At 38.0% G+C, this 20,930-nt stretch overlaps 1 protein-coding gene across 1 annotated transcript in view; it reads right to left on the reverse strand.

The window, feature by feature from the left end:
• LOC306844061 (uncharacterized protein) overlaps positions 1 to 20,930 on the reverse strand; it is a 53,112-nt gene that overhangs the window by 18,353 nt on the left and 13,829 nt on the right. Inside the window, exons 2-32 of the mRNA XM_079375911.1 lie at positions 20,299 to 20,358; positions 19,113 to 19,202; positions 18,931 to 18,975; positions 18,803 to 18,847; positions 18,469 to 18,531; positions 18,325 to 18,378; positions 18,183 to 18,209; positions 17,980 to 18,060; positions 17,524 to 17,586; positions 17,363 to 17,398; positions 17,234 to 17,275; positions 17,053 to 17,145; positions 16,544 to 16,597; positions 16,303 to 16,359; positions 16,128 to 16,172; positions 15,996 to 16,049; positions 15,614 to 15,658; positions 14,368 to 14,461; positions 10,144 to 10,179; positions 9,719 to 9,970; positions 9,521 to 9,610; positions 8,522 to 8,592; positions 8,221 to 8,412; positions 7,695 to 7,863; positions 7,352 to 7,444; positions 7,134 to 7,238; positions 6,799 to 6,896; positions 2,624 to 2,774; positions 2,392 to 2,505; positions 1,895 to 2,062; positions 1,341 to 1,430 (exon numbers count right to left, since the gene is read on the reverse strand). Of these exons, the coding sequence (XP_079232037.1) occupies positions 1,341 to 1,430; positions 1,895 to 2,062; positions 2,392 to 2,505; positions 2,624 to 2,774; positions 6,799 to 6,896; positions 7,134 to 7,238; positions 7,352 to 7,444; positions 7,695 to 7,863; positions 8,221 to 8,412; positions 8,522 to 8,592; positions 9,521 to 9,610; positions 9,719 to 9,970; positions 10,144 to 10,179; positions 14,368 to 14,461; positions 15,614 to 15,658; positions 15,996 to 16,049; positions 16,128 to 16,172; positions 16,303 to 16,359; positions 16,544 to 16,597; positions 17,053 to 17,145; positions 17,234 to 17,275; positions 17,363 to 17,398; positions 17,524 to 17,586; positions 17,980 to 18,060; positions 18,183 to 18,209; positions 18,325 to 18,378; positions 18,469 to 18,531; positions 18,803 to 18,847; positions 18,931 to 18,975; positions 19,113 to 19,202; positions 20,299 to 20,358 (2,677 nt within the window). The remainder of the gene's footprint in view (positions 1 to 1,340; positions 1,431 to 1,894; positions 2,063 to 2,391; positions 2,506 to 2,623; positions 2,775 to 6,798; positions 6,897 to 7,133; positions 7,239 to 7,351; positions 7,445 to 7,694; positions 7,864 to 8,220; positions 8,413 to 8,521; positions 8,593 to 9,520; positions 9,611 to 9,718; positions 9,971 to 10,143; positions 10,180 to 14,367; positions 14,462 to 15,613; positions 15,659 to 15,995; positions 16,050 to 16,127; positions 16,173 to 16,302; positions 16,360 to 16,543; positions 16,598 to 17,052; positions 17,146 to 17,233; positions 17,276 to 17,362; positions 17,399 to 17,523; positions 17,587 to 17,979; positions 18,061 to 18,182; positions 18,210 to 18,324; positions 18,379 to 18,468; positions 18,532 to 18,802; positions 18,848 to 18,930; positions 18,976 to 19,112; positions 19,203 to 20,298; positions 20,359 to 20,930) is intronic.

Consider the following 20,930-nt stretch of genomic DNA (forward strand, 5'->3'; position numbering starts at 1 on the left):
AGTCATGGTATTGAGGGTGGAGAGAGCGCTGATTATTCCCTCCCCCACCAACAATACCTGCCGGACCGGAGACTCGAACCCGTGACCTTCGGGTTACAAGTCCGACTCTCTAATCGTTAGGCCACGACTGTCCCCATTAAAGGACTTTTATTAAATTGATTTAAGTGACAGTAAAGACATTTACACTTATTACAAAGTACTTCTAATTAAAAAAAATGCTGTTCTTTAACTGAGAACCATTATACCAATAATAAAACCATTATTAATAATTGATCACAAACAATAACTGATAATTAAGCTGAAAATTAGGCAGCATTAGAATGATTTCTGAAGGGACACTGAAGACTGGAGTAATGATGCTGAAAATTCAGCTTTGATCACAAAAATAAATTACATTTTAAAACATCCTAAATAGAAAACAACTATTTTAAGTGCAATATTTCATAATTTTAGGCTATTGTTTTACTGTATTTTTTTATCAAATAAATTAAATCTTCTTTCAAATAACTAAATAAATAAAAAGCCTTAATTATTTCAATCTTTTAACCACCAGTGTGTATATAAAATAGGCTAAAGCATGTGAATTAATAAGCAAATTATATTTTTATTAGGCCTATAATATAAATCACTTTCCTATGCACAGCACTCAAAAGCAAAAGTCTTCAGATTTACAATGTTCTAGAGTAAGATTGAGAATGGTTTTTATAGATTCTTAAACATTTTCTTAGACATGTGAAATCACGGAGGAAAGCAGATTTACATTAACACTAATCTCATGTCTGATGAAAACTGCATTATGTAGCCTACATTGTGACGATTCGAATAATGGCATTAAAATCTGAGAAATTTGAAAAGGCCAGTAGTAGTTTGCATTCCTGAAAATTAATGTTTGTCGTTTAACTAAACGGTTGGCAAATATTGCTGAATTGTCTCATCATGTTTAGCGGCTTACATCTTACCTCATCTTACCTCGCATTCACGCGCAGCTCAGTGTCTGTGAATGTTAAATCTCGCCTTCTACACTTTGATTGGCTATTTCAAACATTTTGACATTGACGAGCACTTTTGAGCCACTGTACTGAGCAAGAGCACGCTAAATTAGTTAGAATTTTTTAATGAAGCGGGCCGTGTGGCCCGGGCCATTCGTCTGGGCCGATGGAAGGATATACGTTCAATTACTACAATCCTTTTTTTACATACATTACGCAAAGGGCCGGCCCACATTGTACAGCGGCCCACCGGGAAAACTCCTAGTGCTCCAGATGGCCAGTCTGCCACTGACAAGGGACTTTATGAAATTGTTTCAGAAATTTGAGCTGAAGCCAAAAATGGTATCAGACCTTTTGGTCCTGGAAAGCCTTGTCTGCCAGGGTTGCCAGGGGCACCTGCAGGTCCTGGAGCACCCATCCCACCAATGTCTCCTTTAGGCCCTGTAATAATGATATAGGATTAGTAGAGAAAGACCATAGAGAAACAAGACATACATTGTATATATTAAATAAATACAGTCAAATGTGCTAACATCAGGGGATATTGCTCTCATATGCGACCCTGGACCACAAAACCAGTCTTATTTGTATTTGGGGTATATTTGTAGCAATAGCCAAAAATACATTGTGTGGGTCAAAATGATCCATTTTTCTTTTATGCCAAAAATCATTAGGATATAAAGTAAAGATCATGTTCCATGAAGATATTTATTCATCAATATTTAGATTTTTTTGCACCCTCAGATTCCAGATTTTCCAAATATTGGCCCATCATAACAAACCATACATCAATGGAAAGCTTATTTATTCAGCTTTCAGATGATGTATAAATCTCAATTTTGAAAAATTGACACTTAAGACTGGTTTTGTGGTCCAGCGTCACATATTACATATTATCATATTACCAGGTAGTCCTGATAGGCCATCTTGACCAGGTAGTCCTGGACCCCCAGGTGGACCAGCAGGACCAGGAGTCCCAGGAAATCCAGGGTTTCCTTTGTCACCTGGCAACCCTGGAAAACTCGAACCTGGGGGGCCACGGTCTCCTTTCTCTCCATTCGCACCAGGGACTCCTGATGAAGAGAAGATGACAATGGTGTAATATAGTAAAACACTACAGACTTGTTTTACTAAGAACCATAACAGGGGTCCTAACATCAGTGTTTGATAACGCTTACGAGATACACTTTATGGAATGCACATTTTTTATACTTCCAATAAGTTATTGGCAAGTTTTACACATACAAGGTTTATAATCCTTTTATTAGACAAAGAAAAAATATATCTTTAATTCAAGATTCTTTCTGTTCTCACAGATCATTAAATGCTTGAATAGTCCACAGGAAGAGCTTCTCTGTTTATGTTTGGACACATTTTTTCTACAAATTAATTGCAGACATACCAGGAGACCCCATAAAGCCAGGAGATCCAGGAGGACCAGGGGGGCCCTGAAGGCCAAAGGCAGGGGGCCCTGGGGGACCACGAGGACCAGGGCCACCAGAAAAACCAGGTTCACCTAAGTGCAAAATGAAAACGCAAAGATCATTTGAAAAAAAAAAAAAAAAAAAATCATGTTAGAAAAATTGAAAGGCATCTAATTTGTTTACAGTCCAACATTACTATTTAATTTCTACCTTTAGATCCAGGAGCACCGTCAAGACCTGAACGACCTGGTGCACCAGGGCTTCCAGGGAAACCAGAATCACCTTTAGGGCCGGAAGCACCTTTACTGCCTGGTAATCCTGTAGGACCTAGAGGTCCAGGTAGACCAAAACCAGGCTCTCCCTTTGGGGACAAAGACACTCATTTGAGCACTTTAAACTTAAAGCTATAGACCAATTTTGTGTAGTTGTCACAGTTACGTCACTCGTAGCTGCGCGCGTATTGTGGTGGCAGAAACACATGGTAACAAGCGGAGTGAAATGGGAAAAATCCACAGAAATAAGAGATAAAATGTATTGTTGTGCCTTTGGATGTCAGAATCGGAATGCAAATCATTTTTATAGAATACTGACGTCAAAAACCCCATTTGAAGCTAAGCACAGACGTTTAAACGGACAGACTAATGAATGAAACCCGCTATGATTACTCTACTTTTAAAATCATAAATTTGATTTAAACAATTGGTCTACATAATATTCACATATGCAGTTCATTGGGAACTTATTATATTTGCCCTACAGTTACAGCATGAAATACTATTTAAACCTATAACATTTAATGTTACCTATTTTGTATCACAATTTTTTTTTTTTTTACTTTTTTCTCGCAAATACAACTTTATATTTCGTATTTCGGACTTTATAACTCAATTTAACTCAACAATAGCGAGTTTGTCCATTCTGAGGGGAAAACGTCAGAAGTGTGGGATATAAACTCAAAAGAGAGGATAACAAGTTGAAATTGAAGAAGATTGAAGTTGAATATTGAAATTTTAACGCTGCTGCCACTGCCAGACCAAAAAAACGATGACAGCTGTGGTTAAATGAGATAAACCGAGAGTACTGGACAGAAACGATCTTCAAAAATGCTCACATTTGCAGCGCACACTTTTTATCAGAAAAGGTTCAATAAAGTATTGTCTTTTGTTGTTATGGGCACGTCTAAAGATTTCTTATGTATCTCACTACTATGTCGTGTATGAACTAATGTCTGTGTGCATGTGCATTATATGTAATTGTATACATTTTTATGAGTAATTGTGGCAGGAATAATAATGTCTGTAAAAAGCTGTAAAAACAGTTGCCTGCTGAAATTGAAATATACAGTCGTGGTCAGAATTATTGACACCCTTGGTAAATATGATCAAAGAAGGCTTTTATTTAAAAAGTTCACAAAAATCTAACCTTTCATTGGATAATAATAATTTAAAACGGGGGGAAATATCATTATGAAATAAATGTTTTTCTCAAATACCCATTGGCCACAATTAACATATATTTGTTAATATTTTTTTAAACCTCCATTTGTCAGTTTAACAGCTCTAAATGTTCTCCTATAATGCCTGATGAGGTTAAAGAACACCTGTCAAGAGATCAGAGACTATTCCTTCATCCAGAATCACTCCAGACCCTTTAGATTCCCAGCTCCATGACGGTGCTTCTCCTCTTCAGTTCACCTCACTCATTTTCTACCGGGTTCAGGTCAAAGGACTGAAATGGCCATAGCAGAAGCTGGATTTTGTGCTCAGTGACCCATTTTTGTGTTGTTTTTGAGGTTTGTGTTTGGATTATTGTCCAGTTGGAAGATTCAAACATGGCCATTATAAGATTTCTAACAGAGTCAGTCACTTGTTGATTTTTTATCTGTTGGTATTTGAATGAATCCATGATGTCATGTGTCTAAACAAGATGTCCAGGACCTCCAGCACAAATATAGGCTCACAACATAAAAAATACAGCAGTATATTTAATTGTACATATGGGGTACTTTTTTATCCCCGTGTTCACCAAAGCTATCTTGAGTGTTTGCTGTTAAAAAGCAAATTTTTTAGTTTCATCTGACCACAGAAGCCAGTCCCATTTGAAGTTCCAGTCGTGTCTGATAACTGAATATGCTGGAGTTTGTTTTTGGATGAGCTAGGAGAATTTTTCTTGAAACCCTCCCAAACAACATGTGGTGATTTAGGTGCTATTTGACCATTTTTTTAAGGTTTTCTGACCCCGAGACTCAACTATTTTCTGCAATTCTCCAGCTGTGGTCCTTGGAGAGTCTTTAGCCACTTCAGACTCTCCTCCTCACCGTGCATTAGGACGATATAGAAACACGTCCTCTTCCAGGCAGTTTCGTAACATTTTCTGTTGATTGGAAATTCTTAATTATTGCCCTGATGGTGGAAATGGGCATTTTCACTGCTCTAGCTCTTTTCTTAAAGCCACTTCACTAATTTGTGAAGCTCAATTATCTTTTGCTGCACATCAGAAATATATTCTTTGGTTTTTCTCATTGTGATGGATGATTAAGGGAATTTGGGCTTTGTTTTCCCTCCTATTTACATTTTTGTGAAACAGGAAGCCATGGCTGGATAATTTCTTGTTCATAATCACCCTGGAGTGCTCAATTTTGAATATGAATGGGAATATACTTCAGAGATATTTTACTAATAAGAATTTCTAGGGGTACCAATAATTATGTCCAATGAATATTTGAGAAAAACATTTATTTCATAATGCAACCCCCCCCCCCATTTTCAATTGTTTTAGTTCAATGAAAGGTTAGATATTTGTGATTTGTGAAAATATCAAAAGGATTAATAATGCAGGTTTATTTTCAGAGACTTCTTTGATCATCTTTACCAAGGGTGCCAATAATTCTGACCACGACTGTATATACATCTTCATGACTAGATAGACACGGTGAGTTTGTCTTTACTATACACGTTAGATGTGAGTCACTCAACCGAAGGGAATCCTGTCAGATACTTATACTTTGAGTAAAAGTGTGTGTGGGTCGGCCAATCTGGGTTCATCCATTAAAGTTAACCTTTTCAAATAACAATCGCAATCCCAGACAGTGAGTGACCTTACATATGCAGGTAAAATCTGAATTTCTCCAGTTATTGTTAAAAAAAACAAGCTAACAGACTTCATAGCTAGCGTTAGTGAAGCGGTCAGGGGGATCTTTCTGCCACCACCTAAGCTCCGCCCACAGAAAAACATCCCAATGTTTACTAACAGAAAAAGCGTCTATTGATTCCTAATACAGTCCACTCATTTATTATAACCATAATGCCCTCTAATTTTTAGTAGCAATTCTCATGCGCATCACCTGTTTTCAAATGGCGTGGCAGTTAATACACAGAGCCGTAGTTCACTGACAAGCTACGTGATACTGCGTTCATTATCGCAGATGAATCGCATTCGATTATGAACGCGATATCGCGTAGCTTGTCAGTGAACAACAGCTCTGTTTATTAAATGCCGCTCCTTTTGAAAACGGCTTTACTGACGAGATGCGCATGAAAATCGCATGCGATTAATTGCACAGCCCTAGTAAAAATCAATTTACTACTAAAAATTACTAAAAATACTACAATACTGGTTGTAGTATACAACCAGTAAACATAATGCCCAAACAAATTGCCCATAATTCAATATAGATATGACAGTCAAGTATAAAAAAGGAAAACAGATGCACATAGCAGATTCATTTCTTCCTGCAAATTTCAGTTTGCACTTGTAGCCTACTCCTCTTTCAATATTCAGTAATCAACTGATTAAAATGCCAAATGAATGAATGAATCCAAAAATATATTCGCTACCATTCAAAACTTTAACTCTGTAAGCTTTTTAACATTTTACTGTAAGTGTCATATGCTCAACCAAGGCTGCAATTATTTGACAAAAATATAGTAAAACAGTAATATTGTGAAACAGTATTAAAATAACTGTTTTCTATTCAAAGTAATTTATTCTTGCAATGGCCAAGCTTAATTTTTTAGCAGACATCGCATGATCCTCAGAAACCATTCTAATATGACATTTTTTTCCAGAATTTTTTGATTAATTCATATATTTAAAAAGAACAACATTTATTTTAAACAGAAATATATTTTTTAACACAGAGGTCTTCATGATCACCTTTGATCAAATTCATGCATCCTTGTTGAATAAAATTCAGCATTAACTTAGTATTAAATTATTTTTAACTCCTTCTGACCCCAAAATTTTGAATGAAAGTGTACAGTATTTTGGCAATGTACAATAGAATGATTCTTAAACTTATAATTCAGATATTCAGTTATCACCTGATCATGTATTGGTGAAGTTTATAAAATAATATTGTATTGTTTAGGTTAAATATTTCATACTTTGGATCCAGGAAATCCAGGCTGACCAGACAGTCCGTCCAAACCTGGTCGTCCAGGAATACCAGGTCCACCAGGAGAACCAGCAATACCAGGAAATCCTGAAGAATATGGACATATGGACAAAACGGTTTCTCACTACCCAAATTTTAAAAAAAATTACTTTGTGGAACAATACATGTTTCTAGAGAAATTAACTGGCAGGTATTTGGCCAAATTTTTTTCAATGAATAATGCTCATTTTCTCCTTTAAACAATTTTTATTGAATTGGAAAACACATAGCAGCAGACAATCCACATGAGTCTATTAGTGTTTCAATTGCAGAAAAACATTGTACCTTTAGGACCAGGGGGTCCTGGCAAACCAATACCAGGAAGACCAGGATCTCCTTTGGGTCCAGGTAAGCCAGGGAACCCTGGCTGTCCTGGTAGGCCTGGATTACCTGTACATATATAGAACCAGTCTCTGTTGAACTCTGAATTCCCAACCTGCTCCATATGCATTTAAGACCACTAAATGTATGCAGACAAACTATAGTCAGTTGTTTTTCTTTACCTGGACTTCCTGGCAAACCTGGATCTCCATTACGTCCTTGGAGTCCACGTTCACCTTTTTCTGACACTGCCAACCCAGGTTCACCTTTCTGACCTACCCATTCAGACAAACATTGAGTTGATGTAATGTCCATTGTAAGATCACTGCTACACTGAAACATGCCAAGCTACAAGTTACAGCAGTCAGCTGCACTTCTAGTTATCACATAAACAGGTAACTACACTTAATTATCTTGATTAGTGCAAAAATAGCACATATGTAATTCATATGATTCACATTATGAATTGACTGACAATCTTAAAATATTTTTTACTTAAAAACAAGACAAAGTATTGCTTTTTACCTGGTGCTCCAGGGGCCCCTGATCTTCCTGAAACACCCTGGATACCTTTCTCTCCAGGCGGTCCCTGAGGGCCAAATCCCGGGGGACCTGACAGACCCCTGTCTCCTGGAAGTCCTGGCAAGCCAGGTTCACCTGTTGGACCTTGTGAGCCTTTCACCAATGCCGAACCCTGTAAGAAAAAGGCTTATTTCACTACAAATTGTTTTGTGAATCTGTTGTTAAAGTCATGCAGAGCCTTGTTTCTCGTTAGAAACACAAAAAGTGAGTTTACATAGAAGTCTTAAATGCAGAGCAATAAAAAAATCATCATTTTTAATTCTAAGGGTTAAATAGAGGTTGAACATGTTCTCCAAAGGTTGACTAAGATAAAAGGTAATTCAGTAGTCTGAGAATTATTATTATCATCATCAATTATTGCCTGGCCTGCCTGGTATTATTATGTCTGCGTATTATTATATATCAATGTACTTAACTGTATAAAAGACCCAGAAGTTGCACTTCTAATGAAAAGTAAATAAACACTCACAGGTGGTCCTCTGAGGCCTGGGGGACCAGGAACTCCATCGCGACCAGGTCTTCCGTCGAGTCCGGGCAGACCTGGAGAGCCAGGAAAGCCTGTGTCTCCCTTTTCTCCGTTCACAACCGGAATAGAGAGTGCATCGCCTGGGTCACCCTTCTCTCCAGAGACTCCAGGGAGACCCTGAGGTCCTGGTATTCCCTAAAGTGTAGAGGTGTTAGATACTTATGTGTCTCTTAATCACTCTGAATCATCTGTCACTTTAAACACATCTGTCACTTTTATCCAGCATGTGTGAGGAAGAACTCACCGGTGGGCCCATGAGCCCTGGCCCTCCCGGGAATCCTCTGTCTCCTTTAGATCCAGGAAAACCAGGTGCACCTAACATAAAAAAGTGTAACGTGCTGCTTGAAAAACATCTGTGCTTTATATAAAACAGCCGTTTGTTGTGAGATTAAAGTTTTGTTCTTTAGTCCTGAAGAACATGCACAAAATGTACTGTGAAGATACTTATTTTAAGGGTGCATTCACACTTGTAGTGCGGTTCTCTTGCTTTGTTTGGTCTGCACCAAAAAAGAAAATCATTCATTTGGTCCAAGTCCACTTAGCGCTCACACGGGCATTTTTGACAGTGAACCTAAAGATACCAAACCTAAAGGCATAGTCATATTTTCACAACCTGAATGTTCAGGTTAAATTATGTATATTTCGTGACGGAACTTACCGAACACCCCAAACAATAGGTGTATTCGACTTATAGCAGCACTGCTCAGACCGATCGGTAAATGGGTATTTTGATACACCGATCGGTCTGCACAGTGCAGCTTTAAGTCGAATGCACCAAATGCCGTCTGCAGGACTAAGCGTGCTCATTGTTGCATGTACATATTATTTTATTTTTACCACCTGCAAACTCACGAAGTGCTCATTAAAGGCACTTTTCTGCCTTGTTACTCCACATTTACCCTCTGTCCATTTTGTTTTGGGTACACCACTTGTTCCGCGTCGTCAAATCATGTTGCAAACATAGTGTCGCATCTTGTCATTACATCCTGTTTTTGGTTCATTTAGAAGTATTTTGTCCATGTTGCATTCATATTTCATTTGAACTGCACCAGAGTTCGCTTGGAAGCGGATCGAGTCCCATCTTTTTAGTAGTCTTGGTCTGCTGTTTTGGTGCACACCAGGGTTCGGATGGCAGCGTTCACACTTACTCAAATGAACCGCACTGAGCAACTGCACCAAAGTTCGTTTTAATCGAACCAACCATGACAAGTGTGAACACACCCTAATTTGACTTTAATCTTACCTGGATTTCCAGGAGGACCTGGAAACCCTGGGGGTCCTTGAACAGGGTTTCCATTAGTGAAACAATTGACACATGTCTCTCCTTTTTGACCTAAGACAGTTGGTATTATAAATTATTAGACACAAAGTTCCTTAAACCTTCCAAAGGTATGTGTGTACATACAGATTTTTATTTTCTAATATGAAATAAAAGGCAAACCTTTCTGTCCTGTTTCTCCTGTAAATCCTCGCTCCCCCTGCAGGCCTGGAGGCCCGGGAGGACCACTATTACATTCTGCGTTGTCGTTTAATATTCCTGGGGGACCAGGAGGTCCTGGGACTCCTTGGGAACCTGGTAAACCTGTTCTCCCAGGTAGTCCAGGGAGGGAGCTTCCAGGCTGTCCCTCATCACCTTTTTCTCCTCTCTCTCCAGGTAAACCTGGTGGACCGGAAGGACCTGGACCTCCAATTCCTATAATGACAGATTTATTTAATTCACTGCTATAATATATTAACATGAATTACATATGATATTCACTGCAAATAAAAAACTAAAATAACTGTAATGAGAACTGCTATGTGAAAGACATAACAAAATAACATTAAATTTTTTTTAATAATAATAAAAAAAAGCTTGCAGCTTACCTGCAGTTCCTGGTGGACCAGGTGGCCCCTGAATACCTACCAAAAAATTTATATGCATTGACTACTTATACACACAACATCGTACAACATATTTTTATGCATAAACAGGAGATAAATTATATTTCTGGTTGCTTTCTTCAATGTCTGACCAGGTCAAAATACATGACCTCATAATTGTATCACTGAGAAGGAGCCAAATTCTGTTTCATGACAATGACATAAGTGAGTGAGTGAAGTGATATACGGCCAGTAAATGGCCAATACAAACTGTTAAATGGGACTTTATTTGATAATACATGCATGTCATTCAGGGAACCATGCATGAGCAAAAATAATGAGAAGCCTGAGTAATGTTTTATTCTTTTTGCACAATTGAATAAACTAAGTTAAGCGTGACATTGAGTGGTGTCTAGGAACTTCTAGGAACTAGCCAGCATGGTGGTTCCTAGAGAACCAATTTCCTCCTTGGACAGTTTTCTTGATTACATTACAGGAACTCTGAAGTGGCCGACAGTGATGTCTTTATGCGCAGCATTTCCAAACATCAACAACCCGTGAATGGAGAATGCTGTGATCGGAGTATAGGGCTGGACGATATGGCCCAAAAAATAATCACAATAATTTTTTTCATATCAGTTGATAATAATTGATAATTATCATGATACATGTCAAATCTTTATTTCTTTCAAGTTTAAAGCCAGATTTTTGTTCCAAAGTGAAAGTTGTAGAAACCAGATTAATGTTTCAACACAATTTTCCTTAACAATATAAATGTCTTAATAGAAAAATTAATTTCTTAATTTCTGCATGTTCTAATGTGTGATATTGTTTTAAATCAAGAAACAGGTTTGTGTTGCCTGATAATATTAATAATATTATTATTTTTTGTCCCTTAGAAATTCACATTTGATAGTAGTAGAAGCTTGAGTTAGAATGCAGATGTACATTTTTGTTCATTATCAAAATCAGTAACATCTGTAAAAATTGTAGCAACCTTTGAAATTGAATTATTCTGACCAAGTTTTTTAACCATTTTTTTAAATTAAACATTGGTCTCCCATAGTAGCATACATTTAAATCATGATAAATACAGTTAAAACCACACATATAGCACACCCCAATACCACAGTAAAAATATAACTACATGTTTTTTTTTTGGTATTTTTATGAAAAAAGTAGCCTAAAAACATTCAGTATAAATGCACACATAGCTTAATCACAAAAACATACTGTAATTATATTCCAGTACTCTTATAATAAAATTCAATAGGCTATGAATATCCTACATTTCTGCCACAATACCAACTGTTAGTGTTACTACAGTATATTCATGGTAAATGATTGCGATTTGTAGATTGAAAAGCCTTCTGACTGTATCGTTGCGCACAGTGTTTCTGCTGTTTGTCAGCGCTGTTTCATCTGACTTTAAACTAGCTTAACTAGCAAGTAAATGCATCTGCTCTAGTAAGCTCATGCTGCTGGCACATAAACATTATATCTAACATTTATCAAACTCTTCATATCGTTTTATTGAGGAAAATTAATTATCGCTATCTATTTATTGACCAGCCCTAGTTACGAGGCGAAATCTCTCATCAGAAACAACAAAGTGCGAAGTAAGAGATTAATTCATCATACACTGCAGACAACCTCACTGATTATAGCTTATGGCTTTATTAGAGTGCTTACACTCATGCTAGACCGAATTCAGTGATATTATTTGATAAATGTAAATGTTCTTTGCTCGCCGAATAATTATAATTAAACTTAAAATGTCTTTTTATTAAACGTGATCAGGTTAAATACAAATTCAGGCTTATTAAAATATTTTTCCATAATATGGATAGCCTGCTTGCCTAAAACGTTATGATGTGTGTAATAGATTACATTAGGCTACAGACAGTGGTTTGAGCGCGTTTGACCAGAGACTAGAGCGCAATTAAACAGCTGTGCTAATGTGATTGACGGTGGCTGTCTTGAGGAGTGAGAAAGCTTCGGAAAACGGCTCATAAAAAGGATAGGACGTGAATGGGTTTCACAAGTCGGAATGTAAAATTATGGTAGCCTAATATCACGTGAACATTTCACATGAAATTCTGTCAGTGTGAGCTGGAGATGTAGGGACGCGCGCCGCCAGGTGCGCAAGAAAAATACAACCACACTAGGCTATACAGTCAGGTCCATAAATATTGGGACATCGACACAATTCTAACATTTTTGGCTCTATACACCACCACAATGGATTTCAAATGAAACGAACAAGATGTGCTTTAACTGCAGACTGTCAGCTTTAATTTGAGGGCATTTACATCCAAATCAGGTGAACGGTGTAGGAATTACAACAGTTTGCATATGTGCCTCCCACTTGTTAAGGGACCAAAAGTAATGGGACAGAACAATAATCATAAATCAAACTTTCACTTTTTAATACTTGGTTGCAAATCCTTTGCAGTCAATTACAGCCTGAAGTCTGGAACGCATAGACATCACCAGACGCTGGGTTTCATCCCTGGTGATGCTCTGCCAGGCCTCTACTGCAACCGTCTTCAGTTCCTGCTTGTTCTTGGGGCATTTTCCCTTCAGTTTTGTCTTCAGCAAGTGAAATGCATGCTCAATCGGATTCAGGTCAGGTGATTGACATGGCCATTGCATAACAGTCCACTTATTTCCCTTCAAAAACTCTTTGGTTGCTTTTGCAGTATGCTTTGGGTCATTGTCCATCTGCACTGTGAAGCGCCGTCCAGTGAGTTCTGAAGCATTTGGCTGAATATGAGCAGATAATATTGCCCGAAACACTTCAGAATTCATCCTGCTGCTTTTGTCAGCAGTCACATCATCAATAAATACAAGAGAACCAGTTCCACTGGCAGCCATACATGCCCACGCCATGACACTACCACCACCATGCTTCACTGATGAGGTGGTATGCTTAGGATCATGAGCAGTTCCTTTCCTTCTTCATACTCTTCTCTTCCCATCACTCTGGTACAAGTTGATCTTGGTCTCATCTGTCCATAGGATGTTGTTCCAGAACTGTGAAGGCTTTTGTAGATGTCGTTTTGCAAACTCTAATCTGGTCTTCCTGTTTTTGAGGCTCACCAATGGTTTACATCTTGTGGTGAACCCTCTGTATTCACTCTGGTGAAGTCTTCTCTTGATTGTTGACTTTGACACACATACACCTACCTCCTGGAGAGTGTTCTTACTGGGGTGGTGATGGCGCAGTGGATAAGACACATGCCTTTGGTGTGAGAGACCCGGGTTCGAATCCACTGTGAGACACCAATGTGTCCCTGAGCAAGACACTTAACCCCTAGTTGCTCCAGAGGCGTGCGACCTCTGACATATATAGCAATTGTAAGTCGCTTTGGATAAAAGCGTCAGATAAATGAATATTTATCTGGTGAAGAAAACTGTTGTGAAGGGTGTTTTCTTCACCAGGGAAAGAATTCTTCGGTCATCCACCACAGTTGTTTTCCGTGGTCTTCCGGGTCTTTTGGTGTTGCTGAGCTCACCGGTGCGTTCCTTCTTTTTAAGAATGTTCCAAACAGTTGTTTTGGCCACGCCTAATGTTTTTGCTATCTCTCTGATGGGTTTGTTTTGTTTTTTCAGCCTAATGATGGCTTGCTTCACTGATAGTGACAGCTCTTTGGATCTCATCTGACAGTTGACAGCAACAGATTCCAAATGCAAATAGCACACTTGAAATGAACTGTGGACCTTTTATCTGCTCATTGTAATTGGGATAATGAGGGAATAACACACACCTGGCCATGGAACAGCTGAGAAGCCAATTGTCCCATTACTTTTGGTCCCTTAACAAGTGGGAGGCACATATGCAAACTGTTGTAATTCCTACACCATTCACCTGATTTGGATGTAAATACCCTCAAATTAAAGCTGACAGTCTGCAGTTAAAGCACATCTTGTTCGTTTCATTTGAAATCGATTGTGGTGGTATATAGAGCCAAAAATGTTAGAATTGTGTCGATGTCCCAATATTTATGGACCTGACTGTATATTTCTGGGCAGTTTCATAAATAATTAATCACAAAACAATCACAAAAATTAAGTATCTTGGGGATGATCGAGGGGCACAAGGAAAATCTCAGACACGGCCCTGTGGCGGGGGGTGCTGCAGCACCCTCAGCACCCCTAGTTCCTGCGGCCATGCCTAAAAGCAGGTACTTCCACCAATGGTGAGCGTGATAACCCCTTAAATACCTGAGAGTCCTCTGTCTCCTTTAGGGCCAGGGAATCCTGGCTCGCCACTGTCTCCTTTTGGTCCTATTCCACCTATGCCTGTGAATGGCCCATCCTATTGGGTGAAAAGGTTTCATAAGTAAACGAATCAATGTTAAAGGGGTCATATGATGCGATTTCAAGTTTTCCTTTCTCTTTGGAGTGTTACAAGCTGTTCATGAATAGATAAGATCCCTGAAGTTGCAAAGACTAAAGTCTCAAAACCAAAGAGATATTCTTTATCAAAGTTAGGATTCTGCCACGCCCCCCTAAAACGGCTCATTCAAACACACCCCCACATGTCTACATCATGATGTGGAAATATTTGCTTAATGCCGTCCAAATGTTCACGCAAAGAAAGAAGGCTTGGTTTCAGTAACCGCAGTAGTGTTGATGAAGCCATGTCAGGTAGACGCCGTGTGTTTCTATGCCAAAGCAAAAGCACTTTATTTGGCCATCCGAAAGTAGATGCATTTAGGAATCATTAAGATTACTTACAACAGAACAGTACAACCCAGATGTTATCACAACACATTTTATGGACGACCGTTTCGTGAACCTAGGAGAGGAGGTAATTCTGACTTTGCTATGACAATCTGGCGCTTCTGAATCAGCGACTGCAAGTATGTTTTCTTATTAGTTTAAGTATTTGCTATTGACTGTTCAAATGCGGATTTTTGCGCGTCGTGTTTGTGTGTGAGAGAGAGAGACAGGGTCACATCACAGTGGAGTCAGCTTTCTTAATCGCAGCTTGTGTGCAAACACATACTAGCTTCATCACGGTGTCTGTCACGCGACTCTGTTCCCCTCTCGGGCTTGAACTGATGGTAAAACTAAGGACATTATTAACTGTCCTTACTTTTATTTTGAAAGATGAAGCTCGCGATTATGGAAAGGGGCGTTACATTTCCGACGAGTGCTTGTGGTGTTCGGCCAATCACAATGCACTGTGCCAGTTGGCCAATCAGAGCAGACTGCGCTTGTCGGAATGAGGGACTTTGTAGAAAACGACACATTTGAGAGAGGCGGGTCATAGAGGAACTAAAGATAATGTACAGTATTTGAAAAATAATGTTTTTTGAACATTAAAGCATATTCTGTTACACCAAATATACAAAATAATGATCTTTAAAAAAGCATCATATTACCCCTTTAAAATATGATAAATAATAATAAATATCAGGCATGTGTAAAATGGCAGAATAGAACAGAGAAATAGTCAACATACCCTGTATGATGGAAGTCCAGGAGGTCCTCGATCACCTTTCTCACCCTAAAGGCAATAATAAAAGAATATATCAAACCAGCGGATTTTCTCTGAGAAGGCACAAAAAATAGTATGACAATGAATGCTATATTATAATAATGTCCATGTTTATTCACAATATGTATGCAAATCCACCAGACAAAAATGGAAACTAACGAAATAATGACAAAATCCTAATTTAAATTCAATTCAAGTAACAAAATGACCTGTGTGTGAGCTGTTTTTTATGAATGCTCAGCTCAGTTACATTAAAGCTGCACCTCTGTGCCTGTGATCAATATTAGACAAGGTTTACTATGGATCTAATGTTGCAATCACACCGAAAGGAAAGTTCAGTACTTACTCTGGCACCATCTCGCCCCGATAGACCAGGAGGGCCTGGTTCTCCTTTATCACCCTAAAAAAGATACGTCACAACAGTATTAAAGACATCTGTGTGATAAACCTTACTGAAAATCTATTATAGACAGCTTACTGGATATCCAGGGAGGCCTTGTTCACCATCTTTGCCATTTTTCCCCTTATAAAATAAATATATCAACACATAAATGTCATAAAAACCTGTCTTTTGTAATCTGTAAACATAACTAGCAGTTACTAGTAGAGTACTACTAGTAGAGTAGTTGGGGTTCCATTAGGCTTCAACTCACCCTCTTTCCAGGCTCCCCAGGCTCTCCTTTCCCACCTTTCTGGCCCCCTTGTGGACCCTGTCAGACAAAGACATGACTGTTAATTAACAAAACAATAAAGAAACCATAATCCACATCATATTTATATGTATATATAATGTAATCTATCAGATGAATACTATACTACTGAGAGAGGTCAAGATGCCAGTGTTTTTAATGAATGTAGAATGAAACGAAAGGAAACAAAAAGAAAAATGCATACAGGGGGTCCAGGGGGACCTGGAAAACCAGGATCTCCAGGATTGCCACGATCACCCTGTTGAAAAACAAACACAGCAAAACATTAATCGAAACATACATTGATACACTTGCTATTATGCAATGAAACTCAGGGACGTTTTACTGTTTATCATTATGTATGACAGAAAAGTAATTGAGTGGAATATGAGCAAAAACTGGATTTGGGCTGGGAGTAAAAAACAAACAAATAATAATTATTATTTTTTTTTTTATTAATAAGACTTTAAGTGCGAGATTTACTAAGAGCTCCTGCAATTATTTAACGGCCAAAAAAGCATGTCTTAAGACAATATGCACTTGTGTTATTAGTAGATTACATGTACCTGATTATCATCGCTAATTGGTAGATTGCACTGGTCATTATGGGTGATTATGGAAATGACTGGCTATGCCCTGTTCAGTAAATCTGATTCTAAAAGGTTTGAATTTGCCCTGTTTAGTAAAAGGTTTGAAGCAAGTAAATGATGTTACCTTTTCTCCTTGTTGAATGACTGTATCGGGTAAACCTGATACTTCGCCAACCTGCCCTGGTGGCCCAGGAGGTCCTTGTAATCCACGGTCACCCTTCACACACAAAAATACACACATTAAAAACCCATCTGTTAATAAACCTGACAAACATGTTGTTCTTGTCAAAGAACCAGCTGCATACCTTCTCTCCTTTGGGTCCTTGGAAGTTCAATCCCATGTTTCCCTTGAAGGTAAAGAGACACATTAGCACTTTGACAAAAAGTGAGATAAGTAAAACTTGACACTGTTCAGTTGCAGCATTCAAACTTACCTTTGGCCCTGGTAGACCAGGTGGGCCTGGACGCCCCTGAAAAACAATGGAATTTAAAAATAACATTAATTATAGTATTTGCAAAATTCACAGCCCTTCATCTAAAATATGCTTGGTGGAGTCTAATTCACAAAAGCTTACAGCTGCACAAATTAACTTACCTCATACCCTTGTGGACCAGGAGGACCAACAGGACCAGGAAGACCTGGGGGTCCAGGATCACCCTATATATATCATAACCAGAGTGTTATGAACTAGAATTATTTCATATTTATCGGCACTTCAAGAAATGCACATATTTTCTTTTAATTTGCTGGTACAGTATAGAAGGCAGAAATAGTCACAACTGTGACACATAAAGTTGCAATTATAAGAAACTTTTTAAAGCAGCTTTAACTTTAAGGTGGCTTATATAGTAAATAATTGAATCTTGTTATGATACTCGTTTGAAAGGGTACACAGTGAAATCCACTGTGAGCATATTCCCAGTTTGGGTCAAATTATGGTTTGATTTCAAAATGATGTTTTCATATTACCCCAAACATTTATGGGAACATGAGTTTCACTGCTCTTTGGAAAAATCTGGTTGTGTTGCTAATTGGTTTAGAAATGCTCACCCTGGAGCCTGGTAAACCATTAAAGCCAGGAGACCCATTTTCTGAAGGGCTATTAATTTCTATGACATCCCCAGGCTCCCCCTACAGGAGAAAAGAGAAGGTATTTATAAACATAATTTCACTCATATCCTAATATGCATTGAAGGAAGTGTGACACTGCAATGCAGAACATAAGCATGTGCATTATGGAATTAAATAATTGCCTTTTGTCCTATAGAACCTGGTGGACCCTGTGGAGACAAGAAAGTATAAATTATTTTGAGAATAATGACTTCAAATACTTCTGTGAGTGCATAACAGTACACTTGCAACTTTGAAATGTGACATAAATGTGACAACACTTACTGGTGAACCCACTATCCCCGGAAGGCCTGGACTTCCTGAAAATCCTCTTTCACCCTTGCAAAGAAAAAAAGTTTAAGTTTGTTTGCTCTTTTTAAAGTTTTACTTGTGAATAGACAAGAGATACTTGTTTGAATTGTTTCATACTTTGGTTCCGTTACAGCCTGGAACTCCTTTGGGTCCTGGGGGGCCATCCTGTCCTGGGAGACCCTGTCAGACAAAAACAGTGCATACAGTACATGCTTATAACTATAACTATCACTACTGAAAAACAAAGAAAACAAGTTTTCTGCAAATTATGTCTGATGGAGGCATAATTTGATGATTTGATCCAAGCCAAGATGCACATATTACACTGACAGTGAACTTCATTGTCAACAATATTCAATGTGGATTTTATCAATCAGTTTTTGCAGCCATGATTATGTAATCTGCTTAAGAAATGTCCTCTAAAAAGTTTGTCTCTTATTGATTCACTCACTGGGATTCCTGGTGTTCCTGGGAAACCTGGTAATCCAGGAGGTCCCTGCAAAAACAGAAACCGTCAGCATTTGTTGATTACTGTAGATCCATTATGAGCCATATGAGCTGTTATTAAGAAACTCTCACTCTTATTCCTCTAGGCCCATTCGGCCCTGTAGGTCCATCATCACCCTGTGAGAGAAACAATGTTCAGTTTTAATAGAAGCAATAGTATAGGTGATCAGTAACAGATTTGGGTTGATCAGTAATTATATATACAAATACAGTGTATATGAATATCGCAGTGGACTGATGTCCTGACCACTGACCTTCTCTCCACGAGGTCCAAATGGCCCTTCTGGTCCTGGGAAACCAGGAACACCTGACTGGCCTGTTAAACCTGGAAACCCTCGCTCACCCTGCCATTAGGAAAGTGTTTAAAGAAAGACATAAAAGAGACCAAAGGAGAGACAGCATCATAGAGAGCCATCATCACTATGGATGTACACAGAAGATCACATCATTCAGAAAAACTAATAAAACAAAGTAATGTAAACACTTCATGTGATCCTATTAGACTGGCTTCTCAGATAAGATTTCAAAACCACAAACATCTAAGCATACAGCGATACATTACCTAGTGAAGCACTTCTGGTAGCACATGTAAAAATGAAAAGAGTCAGGCTTTTGTTGAGTTCATTTTCGCTTCTTTTGAACTTTAAATGACTATGGTTTTGCCTAGTGAAAGGGCTAGAATAACCACACAATGGATGCATCAAATACATTCATATTAGACATCAGTCTACAGGTGCGTTCCATTCAACCGTAAGTGCCCTACAAAGTGGATTTCACAGGCTATTCCAATCTGAAGGGAGCAAACACGTTCAGTTTGAAAGGCACGATAAACGGCATAGGGCATAATGGAACATCAATTCATCAATACATACATATGCATATTAAAGTACAGGGTAACACTTTATTTTGATACTTTAGACATTCTACTAACAGAGTATTAGTAGACTGTCTGTTTAATATCTTCTAACTCTTTATTTTGATGGGTCCACAACATACAACATACTGACTATGAGAAACTTTGCAAGTTTATGTCAACTTATTCTACTAACCCTAAACCAACCCTACTGAGAGTTAGCAGACATGTAGTTGCAAATTAATGAGAATTAGTTGACATGTAGTTGACATGTAGTTATAATGTTACTTATAGTAAGTAGAATGTCTAAAGTGGACTATTGAAAAAAAGTGTAACCAAGTAAGGCAAATTATATTATACTTATTTAAAGAAGTATTTTCTGTCATCATTCCTCAAACTCTTCTAATAAGTGCAACTCAGATGTGTTTGATATTGCAGGGTGTTTGGAATGAAGGCATTTTCTTGGGTAAGTGGAGTGAATTTCAACAGATATCCCGTTCTCTGAAGTAATGAACACTGCGCAGGGACCCTGTCGACTGGAACGCAGCTTATGTACAGTATGTGGTTGTTTGTGGATAAACACTCACCTTTTGTCCTTTCACCCCACTGCAGTCACACTTTGGTCCAGTCCCACAACCATGACACGCCTGAAAACACAAAGCACAATTTATTTATAAGCACACAGAACAGATTTTGGAGATTAAAAAAGTTTGGAATAATTAAGATTTTTTAATTTAGTTTAAAAAGATGTTTGTTATGTTCACCAAGGCTACATTTATTTGATCAAAAATACAGTGAAAACAATAATATTGTTAAATACTACAACAATTTAAAAGAACTACTTTCTAGTTTAAAATGTAATTTATTCCTGTGATGGAAAAGGATTGATTTTCAGCAACCATTTCTCCAGTCTTCAGTGTTATATGTGACCCTGGATCACAAAACCAGGCATAAGTGGCATGGGTATATTTGTAGCAATAGCCAAAAATACAATGTATAGGTCAAAATTATCAATTTTTCTTTTATCCCCCAAATTATTAGGATATTAAGTAAAGATCATGTTCCATGAAGATATTTTGAATCGTAAATATATCCAAATTTAATTTTTGTATAGTAATATGCATCGCAGAGGACTTCATTTGAACAACTTTAAAGGCAATTTTATCAATATTTAGATTTTTATGCACCCTCAGATTCCAGATTTTCAAATAGTTGTATC

Source organism: Barbus barbus (assembly GCF_936440315.1).
Source record: "Barbus barbus genome assembly, chromosome: 2".
In the NCBI taxonomy this organism is placed as follows: domain Eukaryota; kingdom Metazoa; phylum Chordata; class Actinopteri; order Cypriniformes; family Cyprinidae; genus Barbus; species Barbus barbus.